This window comes from Gobio gobio (genome assembly GCF_949357685.1).
Source record: "Gobio gobio genome assembly, chromosome: 2".
Classification (NCBI taxonomy): domain Eukaryota; kingdom Metazoa; phylum Chordata; class Actinopteri; order Cypriniformes; family Gobionidae; genus Gobio; species Gobio gobio.
In genome coordinates, this window is record NC_137098.1 from 7,429,537 (window position 1) to 7,453,769 (window position 24,233).

Here is a 24,233-nt window from a genome sequence, read left to right on the forward strand (position 1 = left end):
TTGAGGTCCAGTGGAAAGTTTCCACAGTCAGTGATGGTTTGGGGTGCCATGTCATCTGCTGCTGTTGGTCCACTGTGTTTTCTGAGGTCCAAGGTCAACGCAGCCGTTTACCAGGAAGTTTAAGAGCACTTCATGCTTCTGACCAACTTTATGGAGATACAGATTTAATTTTCCAACAGGACTTGGCACCTGCACACAGTGCCAAAGCAACCAGTACCTGGTTTAAGGACCATGGTATCCCTGTTCTTAACTGGCCAGCAAACTCGCCTGACCTTAACTTAAGAAAATCTATGGGGTATTGTGAAGAGGAAGATGCGATATGCCAGACCCAACAATGCAGAAGAGCTGAAGGCCACTATCAGGGCAACCTGGGCTCTCATAACACCTGAGCAGAGCCACAGACTGATCTCCTCATGCCACACCGCATTGCTGCAGTCATTCAGGCAAAAGGAGCCCCAACTACATATTGAGTGCTGGACATGCTGCTCATACTTTTCATGTTCATACTTTTCAGTTGGCCAAGAATTCTAAAAATCCTTTCTTTGTATTGGTCTTAAGTAATATTGTAATTTTCTGAGATACTGAATTTGGGATTTTCCTTAGTTGTCAGTTATGATCATCAAAATTAAAAGAAATAAACATTTGAAATATATCAGTCTGTGTGTAATGAATGAAAATAATATACAAGTTTCACTTTTTGAATGGAATTAGTGAAATAAATCAACTTTTGATGATATTCTAATTATATGACCAGCACCTGTATATAGCGTGTGAACACAATAGCCAATCACAGACATATATGTTGAGCACGTGAACACAATAGCCAATCACAGACATATATGTTGAGCGTGTGAACACAATGGCCAATCACAGACATATATGTTGAGCGTGTGAACACAACGGCCAATCACAGACATATATGTTGAGCGTGTGAACACAATGGCCAATCACAGACATATATGTTGAGCGCGTGAACACAACGGCCAATCACAGACATATATGTTGAGCGCGTGAACACAATGGCCAATCACAGACATATATGTTGAGCATGTGAACACAATGGCCAATCACAGACATACATGTTGAGCGCGTGAACACAATGGCCAATCACAGACATATATGTTGAGCACGTGAACACAATGGCCAATCACAGACATATATGTTGAGCATGTGAACACAATAGCCAATCACAGACATATATGTTGAGCACGTGAACACAATGGCCAATCACAGGCATATATGTTGAGCACGTGAACACAATGGCCAATCACAGGCATATATGTTGAGCACGTGAACACAATAGCCAATCACAGACATATATGTTGAGCGTGTGAACACAATAACCAATCACAGACATATATGTTGAGCACTTGAACACAATGGCATATATATATATATTGGTATTTATATATACATGTATATTGGTGTTTAAGAATCCGTTCAACAGCGCTCAAAATACTAGAGGGAAATGCTGGTATCGTCACATTTTTTAAATTTCAGTACAGACTTGGTACAAATCTAATCACAACAGACTGGGGCGTCTGACCAATCAGAGCAGAGCTGAGTAGATTAATCACAACAGACTCGGCCATCTGGCCAATCAGAGCAGAGGCTCTAGGAAAGGAGGGGTTTAGAGAGAATCTCTGAACAAGCTGTTTGCCCAAATGTATATTATGAGAGATTTAAAGTGCTTTTCTACCTTAGATGCATGTAAACCTGTTGTAGAAGACCTCCGGAACTAAATTAACAACCTTTAAAATAGTATAATGTGGCACTTTAATTTGAGTTCTTATAATCCATGACATAACATGCGTGGTAGTGAATGAATTTTCTTGTTGGGTTATGAATGGGAAACGACTAAATACGTTCTGTGTGCTTTTCGAGTAAATATTTTGGAATGGCTGGAAACAGGGGAAGGGTTGTTGTGACTGCACTGAAGGTATTTGAATTCCCTTTTAGGTACACACAAACACTCAATGTCCAGCCAATAGCACGAGAGTCTGGAAGGGAGAAAACTGTAAGACTTGTCCATATTTCTCCCAGTGATTTAAACAGCCCGTCCATGACCATCATGGCACAACCTCGGCTTCTGCTTTTGGTGATCTGCTTCAGCATTCTCCACTACGGATATGGCCATCCCTCTCGCACTAAGAAAGCAGTTCCAGCTCAACAGAGAGGTGACTTCTGTGTCAGCACTAGGAAATATAGGTTTATTATCATAATCAGCACCTTTATCTAACTTCTGCTCTGACGTTCTTCTGCTGAGATACAGCTACAGAAGATGATGACGTGAGGACACAGATTGACAAGCTGTGGCAGGAAATCAACTCTCTGAAAGAGATGCAGGCGCTGCAAACAGGTGAACAATAATACACACTTTATTTCATTTAAAAAACTCTCTATGCTTATTGTTTCAGCATCACCAGTGCATATTTTTATGGTGCCCATGTTAACAAATAAGAGTGTTGACATCAGAAGTGTCTCTACCCTTGTGGAAAAGAAGTGTTGGTTACACTTTATTTCGATGGTCAAAGGCACAATATGTAAGATTTTTTTTTTTTTTAAATTCAAAAACCACTAGAACAGTGTCATATATTTTGTTGACTTATGTACTTACGTAAGCCTACAGTACTTTGGTCATCTGCGTTCCACGGTGGTCCATATGAGGTAGGGAGAATTCAAAACAGCGTTTGTGCACCCTTGATGGGCACTTCGGGAAGGGGAGGCCATTTGTAGGAGCGTTCCAAACTAAAGTGAACAACTGAATCCCTTCATGAAGGGTGTTATCTAAGAAAACATGCAATGGTCACTTCAAGGAAGTAATTTAATAATGTATGGTCATGTTCTGCCCTACACAGTGAGTAGGGCATAGGGATGCTCACTTCCGATTGGAATTTGCCATCAGGATTTTGTCATCAGGAGGGTCTGCGGATGTCAGCACATCCCATCCGTGTTGCGAATGCGTCTTTGGCCCTGTCCCAAATGGCACACTGCACTTTCGGTCTTGTGAACTTACAATGGCTTCCGCGTGTGCATGTCCGTTAAGTCCACGAGACTGTAGGGTGTCCCATTTGTCAATTTAGGTCTCAGAAGGCTGCTGGTGAGCACCCTCTTTGAGGTCAATATGCGCCCTCAATGCGCACTTCAGCTGATCCCGCAAGTTTGTGAGCTACGCAGAGGACTTTACCCGGGAGTCCGGGTAAGTGCGTATTCAGAGGAAGACTGTGCGGGTTTAGGGTGCCATTTGGGATCCAGTCTTTATATGCACTATTGGTCTTGTGGAATGCCACGCGTGCACGTGTCCATCAAAGGCCATGTCCCAAATGGCACCCTAAACCTTTGCGGTCTTCCTACGAGTCCGCAATTTAATGACGTAACGTCACTTTGACTGTCGGTAAGAAGTCCGCTGCAGAGTTCACATCAGTGTGGGCTCGGCAAAAGTGCGCATCGAGGGCGCATATCGACCGCAAAGGGGGCGCTCATGAGCACCCTTCTGAGATCTAAAATGACAATTGGGACACCCTACAGTCACGTCTTAACGGACAGCCATAGTAAGTCCACAAGACCAAAAGTGCATATGAAGTGTGCTATTTGGGACAGGGCAAAAGACTATGCATCCGTTAAGTCCATGAGAGTCTCAGAAGAGTGCTCGCGGGCGCCTCTTTTGCGGTTGATATGCACACTTTTACCGAGCCTGCACTGAAGCAACTTCCACAGCAGACTTCGTCCCGACAGTGTGGACTCGTAGGTAGACCTGACGCTGCTTGCATCAAGTTTAAGGCGCTGACGCTTGCCTACAGATCCACCACGCGCTCAGCTCCTGCATACTTTGACTCGATTATACAAATCCACACCCCCACCAGAAGCCTTCGCTCAGCTAAGGAGCGACGGCTTGTGGTACCATCACAGAGAGGCAAAAAATCCCTTTCCAGAACATTTTCATTCAACGTTCCCAGCTGGTGGAACGATCTTCCCACCGCCATCCAAAACGCTGATTCGTTGACAACAATCAAAAGTCAACTAAAAACTCATCTCTTCCGTGAGCACTTAACCTCATAAAAAAAAAAAAACTCTTTCTTCCTTTTTCCCTCCCTTCTCTAGCCTGTGCTACACTGAGAAATGTACACGGACAAAGTATTTCAGGCACTTGTTGCGCTCACTCGACTCTTCACGACCAATTGCTTATTGTACCCCCAAGTTGTAAGTCGCTTTGGATAAAAGCGTCTGCTAAATGCATAAATGTAAATGTAGACCACGAGTGTTTATGATGCCATTTGGGACAGGGCCCTTTCAAAGGCTCACACGTTCAACTTTGGAGCCGAATGCGTAAAATTAAGTAGGCCCCTATACCTGGGCCTTTAGACAATCTACCAGGTAGGGAACAAATGATGAGTCGTCAAATTTAGCCCCGTTTCCACCGAAATTACCCAGAACAATTTGTACCAGGAACTTTTTTTACAGGAACTTTTTTCCCCCCAGATCTGCTACTGTCTGCGTTTCCACTGCGGTCTAAAGTACCGTGAAGATTAGGCAAATTAGTCCAGAGACGTGGGACTGTGCGCGACTGTTCCTCGCAGTCACCGACGGACAGTAATCACTTTTGTGCGATATTGTCTGCAACAATAACAAGTGGAGGAGATTCAAGCAGCGCTGCTTTTGCTAGTTATGTATTGGTTTACTAAAGATGTAATTAACAAAACTGCAGAAAAGAGACGAGTACTGATACTAAAGCGTATTCTGAAAGCTAGATTTAAAATAAGACAACGTATGTTATTATCAGCTTTTACCGACATTGACTGTGAGATGGCTGAGACGAACACACGCCATCGGACAGAAAGAGCAAGACTGATATTTACTGAACGCAGAACGAACCTCGCAAGACTTTTAAAAATGCTGGTTGAATTAAAATGCTGCGCAAGCTCAACCAATCAGCATCTTCAGCGCCCAAGTCCCACCCCCGAAAGTTCCCGAACTATGAAAAAGTACTACCAGAGTTTTTTGGTAGTCAACTATCAGTTTTTTAAAGGTGTCATGGGAATAAAGCTGATGTAGTGCTTCATAAATATGGTGGATGGAAATATGCACATGTGAAAGACAAGCTCAAAACTGCTGTAGCTAACATGAGTGAATGTTTTGTACTCTTTTCAGTTTGCCTGCGTGGCATCAAGGCCCACAGGAAGTGTTACCTGGTTTCTGAGCAGGCCAAGCACTACCATGAGGCCAACGAGGACTGCATCGCTCAGGGAGGGACCCTGGCCATACCCCGAGACATCAGCGAAAACGACGACCTCAGAGACTATGCCAAACGCAGCTCGCCTGGATCCAAAGATTTCTGGATCGGCATAACTGACATAGTGAAGGAAGGCCAGTATGTGGACGTGAACAGCCTGCCCGTCACCTTCTTCCACTGGGACCGGTCCAAGAGAGAGCCCACTGGGGGGAAGAGAGAGAGCTGTGTTACGCTTTCGCTGGCCGCACAGGGGAAGTGGCACGACGAGGTCTGTCGCAGCCAGAAGAAATACATCTGTGAATATCTGATTCCATGATGTGCGTCTCACATGCCATAAAGAAGGTTGTTAAAGATATAGACGGCCTGTCATTGAAGCTGGTTATTAAAAATAAAACAGTCAGTGGTAATATGATGTGCCCTCTTTATTCACTGTTAGTGTGGAGAACACTTAATGTGATTAGCAGTGATTGTTTTTCAAGGCAGTAAAAAGTCGGGTTCTGGAAGTAGAAGCTCCATTCATTTTCTTCAGGGAAATTGAATTTTAACGACCTTATAAACCTTTAAAGACAGCGCTATGAGGTTGTTCATCGATGGGATATACTTCTGTTGATGCTGTTAGCCCGATAACTTATTTTTTAAATAACCGTGTTTAACAATGGCATTTGTGGTGAAAAACTACATTACCCATGATGCTCTACAGAAAGTTCGAAAACAAGCAAACCATGCCAAAAGATCTTGTTAGCTCCGCCCACTCCAATGAAGCTCCGCAAATGACATCCAGCTCCCCCTCTCTGAATGTAATGGGTGGAGTTATGTTTAGCTATAGGACTGGGGTGTGGTTAGGCCATCTAGCTCCACCCATCGGCTGCTCACTGCAGAGCAAATGGGTGGAGCTTAGGTCTAGTCCCGCCTCAGCGAGGAGAAGTGAATGGAATTTGGGCCTAATGGATGGAGCTAGAACATTCAATCACAACATAACCCTACCCACAAGTCTGCCCCTTCACCCCATTAGACGTCGAGGGAGGTGGAGCTGGACGTCATTTGACTCTGCAGTGAGTACCACTTGTGCCAATGTACTCTGATTGGCCGGCTGGACTAGTGTATTGTGATTGGTCAAGCGGTTGGCACCTGTTTGGGAAATGTCACACCCCTTACCATAGCCTCCAGTTTTAACACACTACTAGCACAGCTCAACCCGGCCCCGCCCATTTATTTTGCATATGGGAATTATTTAAATGAGGAATTTTGTGACGTGTTTGTTCTCCGGAAGAAAACTCAAGACTACAGTGGAGGCGTTTCAGGAGTTCAGAAACAACGACACTGATATGTGCTTTGTAACTTTGCAGAGCTTTTTCATGCTCAAACAGCAACATTACACACACACTAAAGAAAGGTGAACATGTCAACAAGCAAAATAGGCCCTCTTTAATATTTTGACATTTCTGTTTTGGATAATTTGATCAAAAAACATTTTGTTTGGATAACTGTGATCATATAGGTTACATTATCTGCAACTACACACGTTAATCTGATTTTATTTTACATGTCAAACATTTTAACAGTATTTATTTTGTCACTCCAACACTGCAAAACATAATTAATTAAGATGAATGTTATGAAAATAAAATAAAGCAAAAAATGTAATAATATATATATATATTTTTTTCATTTAGTTGAGTGAACATGTTTACTGAGTAAAATGAAAAGATTAATATTAGAGGATTTAAAATATAATATTTATCAGTCTTATATATTTTTACATACATATATACATTAAATTATAATACAAACTAAAATTATAGTGAAAATAATATATATAGCCTATATTAGTGCTGTCAAGCATTTAATCGCCATTAATTGCATCCAAAATAAAAGTTTGTGTTAACATAATATGTGTGTGTACTGTATATAATTATTATGTGTATATAAATACACACATATAAATGTATATATTTAAGAATTTTTTTAATATGTATATTTTTTATTTATTTTTATTTATTAAGTTAGCTTGCACAATGCAATTTATTAACATTTAAAGACATCCAATACTTTTTATTTTCAATTGTATATAAGGTTAATATTGTTAACTAAAAACATAAGAAACAAAATAAACTTTAACTGAAATAAAAAATAAATAAAAACTTTTTCATTTGATTTGAGCTAGTTGTAACATTTCTCATTTTCTTTTTTTAACTTGAAGTATTCAAATAATAAACTCAAACTAAAATAATAATAATACAAAATAAAACACTGTAAAAAAAAAAAAGTTGAGAAAACTTAAAAGTTTAAGGCAACCAGCTGCAGAACATTTTTGAGTTTTCTCAACTTAGGGTCAATTAGTTGTACAAACTTTTTTCATGTTAAATAGTTGAATAAACTTTAATAGCTGAATTTGTCGTACAAAACATAAATTGGATTTTTTACAGTGTACAGTGTATAGACAAAAAAATACAAACAAAAATTATAGTGAAAATAAAATGTAATTCAAAACATTAGCAAATACTATAATAGTATTTCTTTAATACTAAAATAACACTTCTATTTATATATAGCTCTCAACAACAGAAGAAAACTCAAGAAATTATAATCTGATCTTCGAGAGAAAAGCTTTTTCAGAAATTCGTCCAAACACAGAGACAGTTCCCACACAGGAAAGTTAGTGTGTATATTTTTTGAAATCAGATTTTTTTTAATCTGATGACTCCATTGTCTGAATATTGCACTTTAATAATTATTTAATCAACACATCATCCTCAATAAACCTGTCTCCGGCTGGTTGCCTCCGATCTTTCGAATATTCCGATCTATTATGACCTCTGACCTGTAAAGTTGCCAGAATAATAATCATACGCTGTTTGTTAATTGGCCAGAGGAGAACTGGCACCCCGACTGAGCCTGGTTTCTCCCAAGGTTTATTTTTCTCCATTAGGTCACCTGATGGGGGTTTTGGTTTCCTTGCCACAATTGCCTCTGGCTTGGCTTGCTCAGTTGGGGACACTAAATTTCACTAAATTTTTCTTAATTTTTTCAACTAAATATCCAAATAAATCTAATTATTAAACTAAATTAACCATATAAACTAATTTACTGATCTAATTACTGATCTAAAGCCCACACTGTCACTATGATAATTGAAATGAACTGATGACATCACCGTTTTCCCCAAAACGGCTATACGGCTGAATAAAATTCTGTTGCATTATTTTCCTGTTTAACACTGAAGCTGCTTTGAAACAATCTGCGTTGTTAAAATCGCTATATAGATAAAGTTGACTTGACTTCTTGAAAGTATAGATTAATAGAACATTATAAACTTTTAACAGGCCCTAGCTTATTTTGAGATTGCACAATGCAATGTATAAGCACTTAAAGACATCAGATTAATATAATTTGTAGTAAAAAATGTCTAATACTTTTCTGTGAATTCTGTCCTTCATGCTATGACAATAAACACACAGGCATTTAAATTAAGGCAACGGTCAGTTATATAATGAAAGCAGACTTTAATCGAAAGATGGAAAAGTGGACAGGCTTTGTATTTCATAAATATAAGGCATGGTTTCACATAACATCACAATATGTTCATTTTTCAAAATAAACAGCTCAGCTGTTTCATAATGTAGTGCTCAGAGTGTTGTCGGAAGTGACGCAGATTGATGTGAAGTCTCGCGAAAGTGCGTGGCGGCCATTTTTCCTCCATTGATTGCTGTTTTTGCTTACAGCCCAAGCAGTAAGAAAGTAACACAGATTAAGCTGGATTACGAGCCATTTAGCCTAAAAGTGGTTTTTTCGACATCGACTTGTTTCGCCTAACACACTCAGAATGGTGCCCTCGCAGAGCTCCTGTTGACAGCGGACCGAGGCTGGAGGATCAGATGGAAATGGTGCCTAGCGAAGAAAAGCAGCTTGTGCCCAAAGAGGTGAGAGATGACAAATGATCAAAACAACACGGATACATCTGTATAAATCAGAAGATTCGCGTTTAAACGAAGGCAGGGAGAGACTGGAAAGTGCGCGTCAGGATCAGTTCAGCTGCTAGCAGGAGAGTGTTAGCAGCAGCTCAGCTAACTCTCAGTCAACAAGTCCCTCCAACACATTAAACACGTTAATAACCACTTGAGTCCGGTGATTCATGTGATTGATAGGCCAGATAACCTGTTGTCACGTTTGCCGACCGGCTGTTTACTTTAATATCCAGCTGGAGTGAGTTTCGGGAGGTGCTAAAGTGTGCGCCACAGTTTATGTTAGCCGCTCAGATTAGACTGCTTGATTTAATCCACATCTCTTTATTCGTGGGCATGATTCAGATCAGATTCATGATTCAGGTGACTTTCATCACTTAAAAAGACTGTGTCAAATCAGATTTTAGTCCAGAACAATTTCACCTGGCCGATAAAACCAATTCAAATGTAATGTTTCACATGTAAAGGCACAATATGTAAGATTTTTTGGATTCAAATATCCAAAACCAACTAGAACAGTGTCATATAGTTTGTTGACTTGTGTACTTGCATTATCCCAAATGTTTCCAAGAATGTTTAACTCCAGAGAAATGAGCTATTTTAATCAGCACATGCGATTTCTGCTTTATTTTGTAGAAACTATGGAAACACAAAGACGTTTTAATATATTGTATGTTTTATTAGACAACTGTTTGGATACATTTATAGACAGAAAACGAATTATTGCACAGTAATACAGCATTTTCTCAGTCATACAATATGTTTTAAAGTCAATTGCATGCCATTTAGCAACACAAGCCATCCGGCGTTTATTAATATGATATTCTAATATATCGATCTGGATTACTGCAGTGTGAACAAGTGTCATAGCAGCTGCCGAGCGAATGCACAGAGTAACATTATAACATCATTAACACACTCAATGTATATAATATGATAAAACAGCGCTGCGTTACCACACATACGCATGAGCGGAAGAAGCGGAAGCTGTGGCAGAATAAAAGCTCGTCTCATTAGCAATCGCTTCAGCTCCACAGCACTAGCTCTGCTTCATACTACAGGAACATTAATAATCTCATACATGAACACGTTTTTTGCCCGCATCCGTCCTGTCATCAAGCTACGCCTTTGTTTTGAATAGGTGACCTCTAGTGGCGCAAAACTACATAGTGTGCCTTTAAACTACACGGCTTTATTTGCGGACACAATTCAGATCAGATGGGAATCAAGTTCTATCAACGCTTAAAGAGCAAAATAGAGTGTTTTAGTAGCATTTGTTTTGAACTATTAGATATACAATTGGGTCTTTATGCTAATTGAACAATAAGTCTACTCAGTTTGGTTTGAATGTCAATTCAGGTAAATAAGTTACATCATTAAAGTGAAAATCAATCAATCTGAATATTCATTCAACCAAGGACAAAATTAGTAGGCTCAAAAAGTAATATGTGATTATAATAAATGGCAGTAATATGGTATTTATATTTTACTCCATGATACTTCAAGTAATATCAGCACACGTTCAAAACACCGTGGTCAAAACTAGTCGGCCAGTGATTTGATTAGGGCTGCAACTAACGATTATTTTGATAATCGATTAGTTGGCCGATTATTTTTTCGATTAATTTGATAAAAGCCGCTTTTTTACTGACAAAACGCACTTTTCCACATCCTGCCCAATGCTGTCCTTCAAACCAACGTGTTGGCTGAGTGCTATGAAAACATACATAGTGAATATACCTTACAAAAATGAACCATGATTAACCAACAACGAATACATTATTATTATTAAAAATAAATATATAAATAAATAAATAACAGGGTTATTGTAGTTATTCAATGGTAACCACAAATGAACCATGGTTTTGCTTCAATCCATAGTTTAATTATATGGTATTTGTGTGGTTATGCAAATGGTAATCAATACACCAAAAAACATGCTTTTACTATCTAATAGAACTATGGTAATTTTCCTAAGGGTATATATGTGCCATAAATTATGTGCAAAATAAGTTACTAAGCAAAAGGACAGTATAAAACGTTACATTAAAATGATATTGAAGAAAAACAAAAACACAAAAAAAACACAAACTCAGTGTTACCAGATAAGAGGAATGTTCTGCAGGAACACACACACACACACACACACACACACACACACACACACACACACACACACACACACACACACACACACACACACACACACACACACACACACACACACACACACACACACACACACACACAAAGTAACCTGTTACTGTCATTTCTTTATCATGTAAATAGTCTATAACATAAGAAACGTCTTACATCTATATTCAATTACACGCTGTTATTCCTTTACAGTTACTACTCTTATAAAATACTTGAATTACATGTTGACTTTTAAACCTGCATCTAGTGTCCAACATCAGATATTTCATGTAAATGAATGTTTTTAGGCTGAATATGAATGGTCTCCCTCTGTACTGCGTTCTGTCTGTTTGACGCGCTCCCGCTGCGCTAGCACCCGTTCAGTGAAGTTTGAAGCTTCATGCAGACTGTAAGGACGCGCTTTCATGCAAAATCGAAATACTCACGTGAATTGGTAGCATTTACAGATGAGGATCCCGTTCCCTGTATGGATCAGTAAAATTAACGTTTTGCGCTGAGGACGCACACGCATTTGTCAAAGCGCATGATGGGGTATGTTAAACGCTAATGCGTTCACTTGAAGTTTAAAATAAATAATTCTGATGTTTTGGGCACTTGGATCATGTCCCTTTTCCCGCAATTTAAACTAAAGGTTGGACTCAATGTAGTGACCCTTACAACCAGTGATGGGAATAACGGCGTTATAGATGAACGGCGCTACTAAATGGAATTATTTTTTTCAGTAACAAGTAATCAAACGAATGACTGTTTCTCCCGTTACAACGGCGTTAGCGTTACTGAGAATAAAATGCGGCGTTACTATAATTGAGCTCACTGAAGCGGTTTTCATCCGAACAGGCTCTCTGTCAGTCGGACCGGCAACATGTGCGTGCGTGCGTGCGTGCGTGCGTGCGTGCGTGCGTGCGTGCGTGGTACTGGTACACATAACTGATGATGATTGGTGGGTGGGAGACAAGGTTGAGGTTGATAGGTTGAGTTCACACACACGCATATGCACAGTCACACACACACACCAACGACCAGGAGGAATGGCAAGTCCAACAACTTCAAAGGTAGCTTTTGCAAACTGGAAGTATAAGCGCAACTTTTCCCTCGTTGAGGTGAAAGGTAAGAATGTTTATGTAACGTGCAACTTATGCCCAGGAAGAAAGAGTCTCTCCACGTCGGTGGCAAGTAATTCTAATCTAATGAAGCGCCTCACATCATCATATGCCACAAAATAAGTGGCTAAAAACCCAGGTGATAACGTGAGCTCCACTACCAAAGGAGTAGTATAGTACTGATCATATTTACACAATATTTACACCATAATAGGTCTACTGATAATATTTACAATAATGTATTGAATTTGATAGGTTTCTCTCACATTGTCCCACAGCAACATTACAATAGTGTACATTAATGTACAATGTTTTATAATAATAATTTATTCTATTTAGTGTCCAATTCATTCATTTAACATATTTAATATTGGGGGCATCCAAGTTATTTGACATCTTTGAACATTTGAAGAAAAAAAAAAGTAACAGTAGTTACTTTCCCTGGTAATTAGTTACTTTTATAATGATGTAACTCAGTTATTAACTCAGTCACTATTTGAAAGAAGTAACTATAACTAATTACTTTTTAAGTAACGTGCCCAACACTGCTTACAACTTACCAAAAGATCCAATGATCCATGGATATTGACAAGTAGCTAGGAATCAGGTTTGCTGATATTTATTTGAGCCTGATTTCGAAACATAAATATTTATCACTGTCGGTGAATGATTAAAATTATGCTGCATTATTTTCCTGTTTAACACTGTAAAGCTGCTTTGAAACAATCTACATTGTTAAAAGCGCTATATAAATAAATAAAGTTGACTAAATAAATAAAGTAGACAGCGCACGAGCGCTCCCTTTATAATCACTATAACCTGACGCTCATTCAATGAACGTGATCTCACAAAGTTCCATTATATAAATCTACACAATGAATCTCTTATTTACATTATGTCTACACACTGAGAGAGGATTAATGCACTTGCAGAACTCAGCACTGGACAAAAACTCGAGCGGTGAGTGGATTCAAACTTCAACACCTTGTGATTGGCCACTGCGTTGAAGAAATCAACAAACGTGTCTGTGATTGGCTCCATTACTAACCAATGCTGCGCCTCAGTCTTTTTGCCACTCAGTGGCCGCAACCGCAGTCGCAACAGCTGACGTTAACGTCTCATGCATATCCTCTATTCTTATAGGCGTGTAATGTTTCTTTACAAAGTGACATCGCCAACTACTGGCCTGGCCTGAAAAATACAGTGTTTTTAGTCGTTTCCGCTGATATGTGTAAACGGGGATTGATTTGACAATGTTGTCGTCTGTACAAAGAAAAACCATTTACGCAGGGCTCGACATTAACGCTTGTCCGCTTGTCCGGGACAAGTGGATTTTTTGAAGGGGCAAGTGAAAGAGAATTTTACTTGCCCGACGGACAAGTAGCCTGATAAAACGTCATTAACAAAAATAACTAGGGAATCACCCAAATGCAAGAATGATTCTGCATTCATTACTGTAATTGGCGATCGTCAGTGAATGATAATAATGTATAATGAACTGACGGTAACTAACGTTGCACTGTTGACGCTTGCGCAGCCTCTCGAGGAGAAATCGAAACATGTGCACCGCTCACACAGAGAAACTCAGTTAACACACTACCGAAAAAATGTAGAAATGTGGAGTTTATTTATATTTATAACATGATACAGTTGCAACGTCACATTACCAAGAGTGCTGTTTTCCTGAATAACATCACGACTGAAAAGGACACTGATTTCAAATGACAGCAGTTATTATTATATTAATATTATTAATTATTAAACAATTATTAACATTAAGTCACTTACATTTTGATGCAATATTGAGTGTTTTTGTTCTATTTCAGCAGCGAAAATAGTTCCAAAAGATCACAGCTGAACGCGTGTCACCGCAACAACGTGTTCGTGAATGATTCAGCGTTTTGAATGAATCGATAGAATCAAAGATTCAATGAACTATTCGTAAACGACCGCCTCATTCTTGAATGAATCAGCGTTTGAACAAATCGACTCAATGACTCACTCATTCAGACGGTCACCTGCTGCCACCTACTGGTGGTTTAGTTTCATCTTTCCAACATTTCTTATTTGTATATTCAAAAAATATTTAAAACAATCTCATAACATTATTTAATGCAGTTGTAATTTTTCAGTGTAAATTATTTAATTTGACTGGTAACAGCCAGTGTTGTCTTCTAATTTAATTTATTGATCCAATTTAAGAATATAAAAGGAAATCTGAATCATAGCCTATATTTAATAAGATTAGGGGAAACTGCCCTTTATAAAAGGTAAAAATATCACAAATATGCATATGTCAAAGCTGATTGAACACTGGTGGGAATATTGCTTCAGAATAAATCTTATTTACAACACAATTATTAATTTTTTTTTTTCGGACAAGCGCATTTTTTACTCGGACAAGTGGATGACAGATTTACTTGTCCGAAGGACAAGCATGTGAACATGCTTAATGTCGAGCCCTGATTTACGTTTTTAGTACATTGTTGTCGTATAATCGTACCCTTAGAGCGCAGCTGGCATGTATGATATCACAGTTTATAATGCATTCTGATGCAATGAAATGTTTATTTTACATAATACTTATTCAATTTGAAATAACTGCAAAATAGAAGAAAAAAAAATACTTGAAGAAGAAATAGTCATAACAAAAAGTGATTTATTCTTTAGATGGCAACTTCCTGATTTTGTAAAAGTCCAGTGCATCAGGGATTCAGACTAAATTCAGAGCAGGAATCATTTGACTTGAGCCTGAAATGAACGAGTCTGGTCATATAAATTGATCTGCAGGATTAACATGATCTTCACTGGCATCGTCCCAATTACCACATGAATCTGTCTCTTTTATAGTGGGATGAGACACTCCCACACTCTTCCTCTGGGTTATGGTTGCTCTGATTACAACACCTGCTGGAAATGATTGATTAGTCAGCATTAAAGTTTATAGTCATATTTTATCTTTAGTGTCACTACTAATTTGCCTGATATGCGATGCCATTTTTGTTGCGTATGAGAAACTTTAAACGTTCCAGAAGTGGAATGTAACAGTACCTTGACCTACTCAATGAACAAGCACTGCTTGTTCTCTGATACAAACCCCGAGGTCTTGGTGATTTAAAGGAACACACCGACTTTTTGGGACTTTAGCTTATTCACCGTATCCCCCAGAGTCCATACATACCATTCATCTCCGTGTGTGCCATAACTCTGTCTGACGCACACACCGCTAGCCTAGCTTAGCACAAAGACTGGAGGTAATTTCCAGCCAGCCTACTGCTCAATAAGTGACAAAATAACGCCAACGTTTTACTATTTACATGTTGTGATGTGTATAGTTACATCGTGTACTAAGACCGACGGAAAATGAAAAGTTGTGATTTTCTAGACCAATATGGCTAGGAACTATACTCTCATTCCTGCGTAATAATCAAGGAACTTTGCTGCCGTACCATGAGTGCAGCGGCGTAATGATATTACACAGCGCCTGAAAAGGTTAACTTCTGTCAACATAACCAACGTGACAACCTGCTTGTACAGAGAGCGTGCTGGGGACCATTTTCAGGCGCTGTGTAATATCATTGCGCCGCTGCACTCATGGTACGGCAGCAAAGTTCCTTGATTATTACGCAGGAATGAGAGTATAGTTCCTAGCCATATTGGTCTAGAAAATCACAACTTTTCATTTTTCGTCTGTCCTTAGTACTAGGGATGGGCATTTTTGTCAATTTCTCATTTCGATAGGTCTCAAAAACGAGTCCTCGGGGGCGGGGCATGTGCAGGGGGCGGGGCATGTCCGTCATTGAGATAATGAAAATACTGTTATGAAAATGGTTGTTGACAAATACAAACGTGACATGAAAACAGGTATATGAAAACATGAACATATTAAACAAAAAATAACTGCTTGATTATGATGCATAAATGTCTTTGAAAAAGAAACATCTTTATAAAATGACCGTCTCAAATAACCAAGTCAGTAATATCGAGCATTGCCTTTGAGCTGAAACTGTAAAATAACACCACCCTGCATAGCTTGCTATCTGGTTAATAAACTCAACCAAACGCACCCTATTTCAATGTTAATATGAAGATTATTATGAACCTATTACGACATAAATCAACACAAAAGGACGTGAATGCGCACGTGAACTTCAGCGCGCTAGATTTGACAGGCGAAGGGTTTGAAACGGAACATTTTGAATGCGCTCGAACCCTTAACAACGCTGATACACGGACAACGAAAGCACACAGAAGCAACATTTTATTAAAATCGTGTTCTCATTATAATGCTTTGACAGATTGACTCTGCACATCATGCACTTAATTATATTATTCATGATCCAAGCGTTGACATCACTGCGCGTTTTCAAACTCATAACGAAAAACAACTTTAAATAAACTAGGTCTACTGTTAAAAAATACGAGAACAGTATAGCACTGCTGCATTACTAATATCACTGATTCTGAGAAAGAAATAGCCTATCTGAAAGGAATATCTGTCTCTAAACCATGTCGAGCTCGAGCATTAATGCATTTGAGCTGAAACTGAAGAGAATGAACAGCCGGTATAACGGCAGCGCTTTTCTAGCTCAACCAAACGCGTTTTATATTCGATTAATCAGATAAACAACATAAAGGTAATCTTCTGCATCTGCAGAAAAGGACGCGAATGCGCACATGAACTTCACGCGCTAGTCTGAGTGTTCTCGCTAGTTTCTCTGTGGATCAGCTGATACACGGGGAACTGAGCACAGATCATTTACAGCATTTTCCATGGTGTTCTCATTATAATGCTATGTAGGCTATGGCAGATTGGCGCTGCACATCTTGCACTAACCATTCAATGATCACAGTGATTCCAGACATCACTGCAGTTCACGCCTCAGTTTCACTTTATTTCGCCGCGGTCTGGAGGCTGTATAACGCCAACCAATCAGACCTCCGGTACCGCGCAAAACGACGCAATAACCAATAAAAAAGAGACAAATTTTTTTTTTTTCAGGGCGATCGTCGTTCGAGTACTCGATTACTCGACCACTGTTGCCCATCCCTACTTAGTACACGATGTAACTATACACATCACAACATGTAAATAGGAAAATGTTGGCGTTATTTTGTCACTTATTGAGCAGTAGGCTTATCTGGAGCCATTTACCTCCAGTCTTTGTGCTAAGCTAGGCTAGCTGTGGGTGCGTCAGACAGAGTTATGGCACGCACGGAGATGAGAATGGGATGTATGGACTTACATCCAACATCTAACTCTGGGGGATACGGTGAATAAGCTAAAGTCCCAAAAAGTCGGCATGTTCCTTTAAACAAATGTAAAGCCAGATGAAAAATTCTCAACATTACTGATGTGGAAAACAGGAGAAAACAATCCAGCTAGAAGGCTTTTCAATCCACAAATCACCCTCATGTCACAATTCGATACATATCATGATACTTACCTCACAATACGATATTATTGCAATACTCCAAGATGTGGTAAAAAGTTAACAAACATTTTTACTGTTGATTAAAATTTGGTATTACATCGGGGGGGGGGGGGGGGGGGGGGGTGGAAATGAAGAGGCTTGGACCTGTTGTTGGTAACCCAATGCACAGGACAATGGTGACACCAGAATAAAAATACTCACGATTCTGAAGCTGTAAATACAGAATTATTTTCGACGAATATGCTCTGTCGCTGACTAGATATATTTAAAATAATGTAGGCCACTTTTTACTGCAAACGTAAGACATTTGACATCAGGACCCACAAATATTCCCCCCTTGCATTATTATACATTATATTCAACATTATATATAGCATTTTAATGTAGGACTGACCCTAAAAAATATGTTTTATTTTTATTCTGGGTGAACTATACACAATATATATTGTCACTAGCCTATGTCCTATGATACATATTGTTGCATTTTTGTATTGTGATATACTGTATTATTACACCCCTAGTGTTTCTGCTTCTGTTCATAACAAATACCATAGAAACTAGCCTGTATAGTTTTTACCACAGTAATGAATTGCCACCATGGTAATCATGATCTACAAATGTATGATACTATGGAAGACCAATGGTGAATTTGAATGAGAATAGAGTCCTAACTCAGTCAGTAAGAATCTTTAACAGATGTTACTGTTTTTGTTAATGAAAATAAATTTGCATTCAGATCCCAACTCAAACTCACAGTCAACTCCAACTACTGTCAAATGTGCATTTCCAGGAGACAAAACATATAATATTCATATCAAATCAGGTGCTGGTGCCACCATCTGTAGAACTTGGTGGCACCCTTCTTCCAATGTTAGTTTTGGGCCTGAAGCACGCAATCATTTGTGGCTGGAGTTGCCCCAAAGTGCAGGCCAATGACGCTGAGCTCTCTTCATTACCACATTGACTCGTTTTAATCTGCTCTGGATGGGCTCTCAGTAATCAAGACCGTCCAGTGTCAGCGGGTGTTCCCCTAATGATGCCTCTGTAGCCATTCTTTCAGATTAACGTTCTTACTTCAGACTCTCTGCACATATCCCACAATCTCCAACAGCTCTGCCTCTGTCCCGCTGACGCACAAAGGCCTGACCCAGAGAGCCTCCACCAGCTTTAGATAAAGGAGGAATGTTTGGCATTCCAGTGAACAGGAAGTAAAAACATAAAGCTTGTAAAGTGTCAAAATAGCTTTTCGGTCAAAATCGGCTTATGCGGAGCCCCTATTATGATGGGTCTTTGTGGGTTCTGCTGGCTGTTTCGAAGGACCACCTGCTGAAAGTAATTAAGCCGTTTGACAGAAGGCTTGAGGGTGACTCATGCCCAGCAGGGTGGGGCACATTTTCATACAAGCCCTCACTAGCTTTTATCAAAGTACATATCCCATAGGTCTGGTTTATTGGAAAGGTTGGTAAGTTTTAAGCCAAGGACTCACCATGCCAACGGTCGACCGTCTTAGTTTTTTCGTTGTGTTCTGCACCGTTGGCTCTACAGGGCTCCAGACTGCGACCAAATGGTCGCATTTTGTGACTAAAATTTGAGAGTGTGCGACTGGATGTAAAATTCAGTCGCACACTCTAAAATTTTAGTCACAAAATGCGACCATTTGGTAAAAAAAAAAAAAAAATTCATTTAAAAAAAAAAAATACAGTATAATAAAAAGAACCGATAAGAATACCGTTAAAGTACCGGATCAATAAGCAGTATCGGCAAGAGTAGTTATACCGTAAAAAAAAACCCATCCCTATTAGTAATACAGTGGAAATTAGTAGATTTGGTTAGCATGTTGATTTACTGTGTGCGCCCCTACATTTTCTGGTTGTGCCACTAAAATTTTCAGTTGGGGGCCACTGTGCTCCTAGTGAAAAAAGTTAGTCTGGAGCCCTGCTCTAGTCCAGGGGTCTCCAAACTCAGTCCTGGAGGGCCGCTGTCCTGCAGAGTTTAGTTCCAACCCAAATTACACCTGATACAGTGTCCAGATGGTGGTCCAGTGGGTTAAACCATGGAACTGATACGCAGAAGGTTGCTGGTTCAATCCCAGCGGTCACCACCAGTGTGTTCTTGAGCAAGGCATTTTACTCCATGTTGTTCCAGGGGGATTGTCCCTGTAATAAGAGCACTGTAAGTCGCTTTGGATAAAAGCGTCTTCCAAATGCATAAATGTAAATGGATTGGAGCTGAACTCTGCTGGACAGTGGCCCTCCAGGACCGAGTTTGGAGACCCCTGCTCTAGTCGGACGGCATCAGGTTTTTTGGGCCGATTCAACATGTACTCGGGCCATCGGTGAGAGAGCTCTGATTGGCTGTTCAGTTTCACCAGACTTTCATCAGCGCTAGTTCTAGTCGTTTGGTGTGTCGCTGCTCATAGAGTGTGTGAGAACTGAACTTTTTACCGCCCCTAATTGGGCTTGAACAGTTAAATCAAGCGTGCCGCACACGTACTGAAAACTGAAGCCAAAGCATCTCGATCGCTCCCCGGTGGTTGGTCCCAGTGTCGGTCATAAACCCCGCCCCTCCAATGTATTCTAATGTGACGCGAGACAAACTAAACAATCAAATTACACTTCAAATATTTTTTTTCCCAAAGATGGCTTCTGTCATTTTTGGCAGTTTTTATCACGCTGATGTTAGTTCAAGTGTTCGTTCTTTAAGTTTGGTTTTAGTTAGTTATTTATGCTCTAAAAACATGGGTGTGACGTTATGATTGACAGCTGAGATTGACAGCTTCTCTGAGTGAAGTTGTCACTGACTTTTTTCTGGATTTTCGGGAGGAGATTGGAGCTTTAGCTTTAAAGGTCCTGTTCTTCGTGATCCCATTTTTCAAACTTTAGTTAGTGTGTAATGTTGCTGTTAGAGCATAAATAATACCTGTAAAATTATAAAGCTCAAAGTTCAATGCCAAGCGAGATATTTTATTTAACAGAAGTTCCCTTTCAAAGCCTACAGCGAACGGCCGGTTAGGACTACATCCTGGTATTTCCTGCTTTAATTACGTCAGTAGAGCAGTTTGTCGACTAACCTCCGCCCACAAGAATACGCGAAAAAGGGGGTGTGGTCTTGCTGCTCCCGCGTGGAGAATAGGAAGTGTTGCGTTCGGTTGCGTTCGTATAGTTTGTTTGTCGCCATGTCGTCGAGATGCTGTTATTTTCATCCCGGAGTCAAATCACCTTTGTTTGGCTTTCCCAGGGACGCTGTACTTAGAGATCATTGAGCGCATGCATCCCCGTTATGGTAAGAGGCGTGACCTTTCCGGTAACGTGCGCTCTGCGTGCCCTAAGCTGCTGTCGAATCACAACACGGGAACCGCTGGCACAATCAGAACTCGTTAAGTGTTTCTGAAGGAGGGACTTCATAGAACAGGGAAATCTTTCAAGCCGTTTTGAGGACAGTGAAAACAGCGGTATACAGATAAGTAAATTGTGTGAAAAATACTGTGTTTTTTAACACGCGAAACATGAACACATGTTATATTGCACACTGTAAACACAATCAAAGCTTCAAAAAAACACAAAAAACGGGACCTTTAATTTCCACATTTCCACAACTGTTAATTTCACACCGATATAATGAATTGTTCTGGATCTGCGAGAGAGTGGGCGGGCTTTTGATATCGCAGCTCTACTTCCTGTTCTCTACTGCGCAGACTCGGGTCCCAAATCAGCGCAAGATGTCAGCGCCATATTCAGACGTTGGCGGCTTCATTTTTCTTCAGTGGAAGGTAGTGAAGAAGCGTTGTCCATATAAAGAGAGAAAAAATAAGTTTTGCTAATTCATTGTCACGTTTTGTACTGCAATACCATGTAGAACAAAGGGGTGTCAAATTCCTGGAGAGATTCGTTCCAACCCTGTTGAAACACACATACCTGAAGTATGACTTGATTAGCCCCAACAGGTGTTTAATTAGGGTTGACGCGAAACTCTGCAGGGCTGTGGCTCCAGGAAGGTTGACACTCCTGACGTAGAATAAAAGCAGGCTGGGTGACTTTCTCTTTGTCTTTAAAGTAAACCTATACAAACACTGCATGGAATTTCCTTGAATAATAATCAGGCGTTTGTTTCGGGCCTTTGATTCAGGCACTCTGATAGTGTTCAAAGGCTCTGCAAATGCCAAGCAGGATATGAGGCCCCAGTGGCCCTCGCTCTCGCTCTCTCTCTTTCTCTCTCTCTCTCTCTCTCTTGGTTTTAATGTCACCCGCATCGCACCACAAGCTCATCGTCTTTATCACACCCCCATGGGACCAGAACCTGAGCACAATTTATGCTTGCTGAATAAAAGTAGTGGATTTCATCCACCCTGTGAACCTACGGCTGGAAATGTTGATCAGCCTGGCCGCTGAATTCCAGCTCGTACATGATATTGGAAAAAACTGACATTGCGATTTTTTGTTTTTCTACGATATACATGTTGCAATATGAAAACAATTTCACCAGAGGACTTAAATAGCTCTATTTGGAAAGATTTGATTATTCCAGAATAATTGGGATGATTGGCATGCATAGAAAATGATAAACAATATACGATCATAGATAAATACAATAGAACAAAGATACAAATGAAATAAACAGTGCTTTATGTTTTTGAGGCAAGTCTAACAGTATTCAGGTGCAGAAATGGAATGTAATGTCTTCACTGTATAAATTAAATATAATTAATCTTTGTTAAAGCTACAAAAGTGATTTTCTCTTTGTCTTTTGTCGTTAATTACAGTCGGCAGCAGGTATATTAGGCTGCTGTCATAAGACCGAATGCACGGATCTGATATAATGATACACATCTGGTTTCCTTTTCATTTGTTAACGTTCACTAAAGTAGGGCTGGGCGGTATATGGAGTTTGCACAATATATCGATATATTTTTTAGATGCGATACGTAATGAGGCAATACCATTTATATCGATGTACAGTAGATTGATACGAACGCATCTGCAAGATAGCGGAGTACGCAGAGTGAGCTGATGCAGGGAAAGTGCATGATACAATTTGTCCTAAACATGACACATGCTTTATATTAAGGGCTTCAAAATAACTGGTAAGATATAGTTAACACGTATAGTTTAAAGCAACTCGCCCTTTCAGATGCTCTGAGAGATAACGTTAGGCTAGTTGTGCTGACAGACAGATAAATACTTGCTCTGTTTAATGCGTTTGATATGTGATGCGTTCTTCAGTGCATAACTTACATTTCACACGTATATTCTCCATCTGTAAATGTTAGAAAGTCATGCAAATATGTCCATTTTGCTGTCAGGAGAGGACGAGCCTTCTGCATGTGAATCTCTGCTAAAATTCAGGCTTCCGTGAATGAGCGCCTCCGCCAAACAGACAAAGCGCAATAGAATAGGAACGCAATAATTCTGACTAAAATATACATATTTCTTAAATATTTATTGTTGGACTATAAATGTGCAATATGTGGAATTTTAAACTTACAATTAGGTATATTTTTATGAAAGTGACCATTATACGGGGGTAATCCCATAAAAGCTTTTGTTTTTATTTTCATTTTTTTAGTTCAGTGAATTATTAATTTAGTTTTTAGATTGTAATGTTAGAATGTAATGTGTAATGTGAATGTTTAACCCACTTTTTGCACCTAATATTTTGAAAAGCCAACATTACATTCACTGTATTTGTTTATAGCCTTTAATATCAACATTGTTTTTAGGACATCATTGGGCAAGATGTGAAATAAAATTATTACAATAAATACAGATTTTTTTTTTTTATCCAAATAGAAAAACGTAGAAAATACTGGAATATATACCGTGTATTGCCATTCAACAAAAAAATACAGAGATATGATTTTTTGGCCATATCGCCCAGCCCTACACTAAAGACATATGCGACTGTGTTTACTAGGATACTCGCCGAGTCGGGCATTTTAACATAATTTTCCGTCCAATGTGTAAACAATATGTTATAATGTATTGCTATTTAACTAAAAAATTATCTATTACCTATCTCGGTCGCTCTTAGCGCTTTTTCCAGTCCACTGAAGCACAACTTCCAAAGGATTGAATTGAAACTATTTTAAACAAAAAAAATGTGCAATGTTGTGCAATATTGAATGTATCATACATATTTAATTTACTTCGCCTATCCTTCAGTGAAAGGCCCTTTCTATACTGAGATAAAGATCTTGTAGGCCTGTGCACCTTGTCATAATGAATACCCGCGGCTCGGGAACAGGCCAACCTGTTTCATGTGAGCACCTAACGATATTATCCCTGATAAAAATACCCTCTAATCTGATAATGCCCCTGCTTGTGTAGACATCTGTGTCTTTTACAGTGGCATC

At 39.4% G+C, this 24,233-nt stretch overlaps 2 protein-coding genes across 6 annotated transcripts in view; both read left to right on the plus strand.

The window, feature by feature from the left end:
* Window positions 1-941: 941 nt before the first annotated feature.
* clec3a (C-type lectin domain family 3, member A) lies at window positions 942-5,635 on the plus strand (the record flags this gene model as incomplete). Of its 2 annotated transcripts, none has more annotated exons than XM_079845063.1 (3): window positions 942-2,177; window positions 2,273-2,359; window positions 5,149-5,635. In XM_079845063.1, the coding sequence occupies 3 exons, from the start codon at window positions 1,898-1,900 to the stop codon at window positions 5,544-5,546; spliced, it is 765 nt and encodes a 254-aa protein (XP_079701189.1). The 2 variants fall into 2 exon arrangements, with proteins under 2 accessions (XP_079701189.1, XP_079701190.1); XM_079845064.1 differs by having other exon boundaries at window positions 2,072-2,177; window positions 2,267-2,359; window positions 5,149-5,546.
* Window positions 5,636-8,875: 3,240 nt separating this feature from the next.
* Window positions 8,876-24,233, plus strand: part of usp47 (ubiquitin specific peptidase 47) — a 57,570-nt gene continuing 42,212 nt past the window's right edge. For 3 of the 4 annotated variants that reach the window (XM_079801407.1, XM_079801409.1, XM_079801410.1), the window contains exon 1: window positions 8,876-9,150. In XM_079801407.1, coding sequence (XP_079657533.1) covers window positions 9,106-9,150 — 45 coding nt within the window. In that variant the 5' untranslated portion in view covers window positions 8,876-9,105. The remainder of the gene's footprint in view (window positions 9,151-24,233) is intronic. The other variant, XM_079801408.1, reaches the window with a different exon arrangement.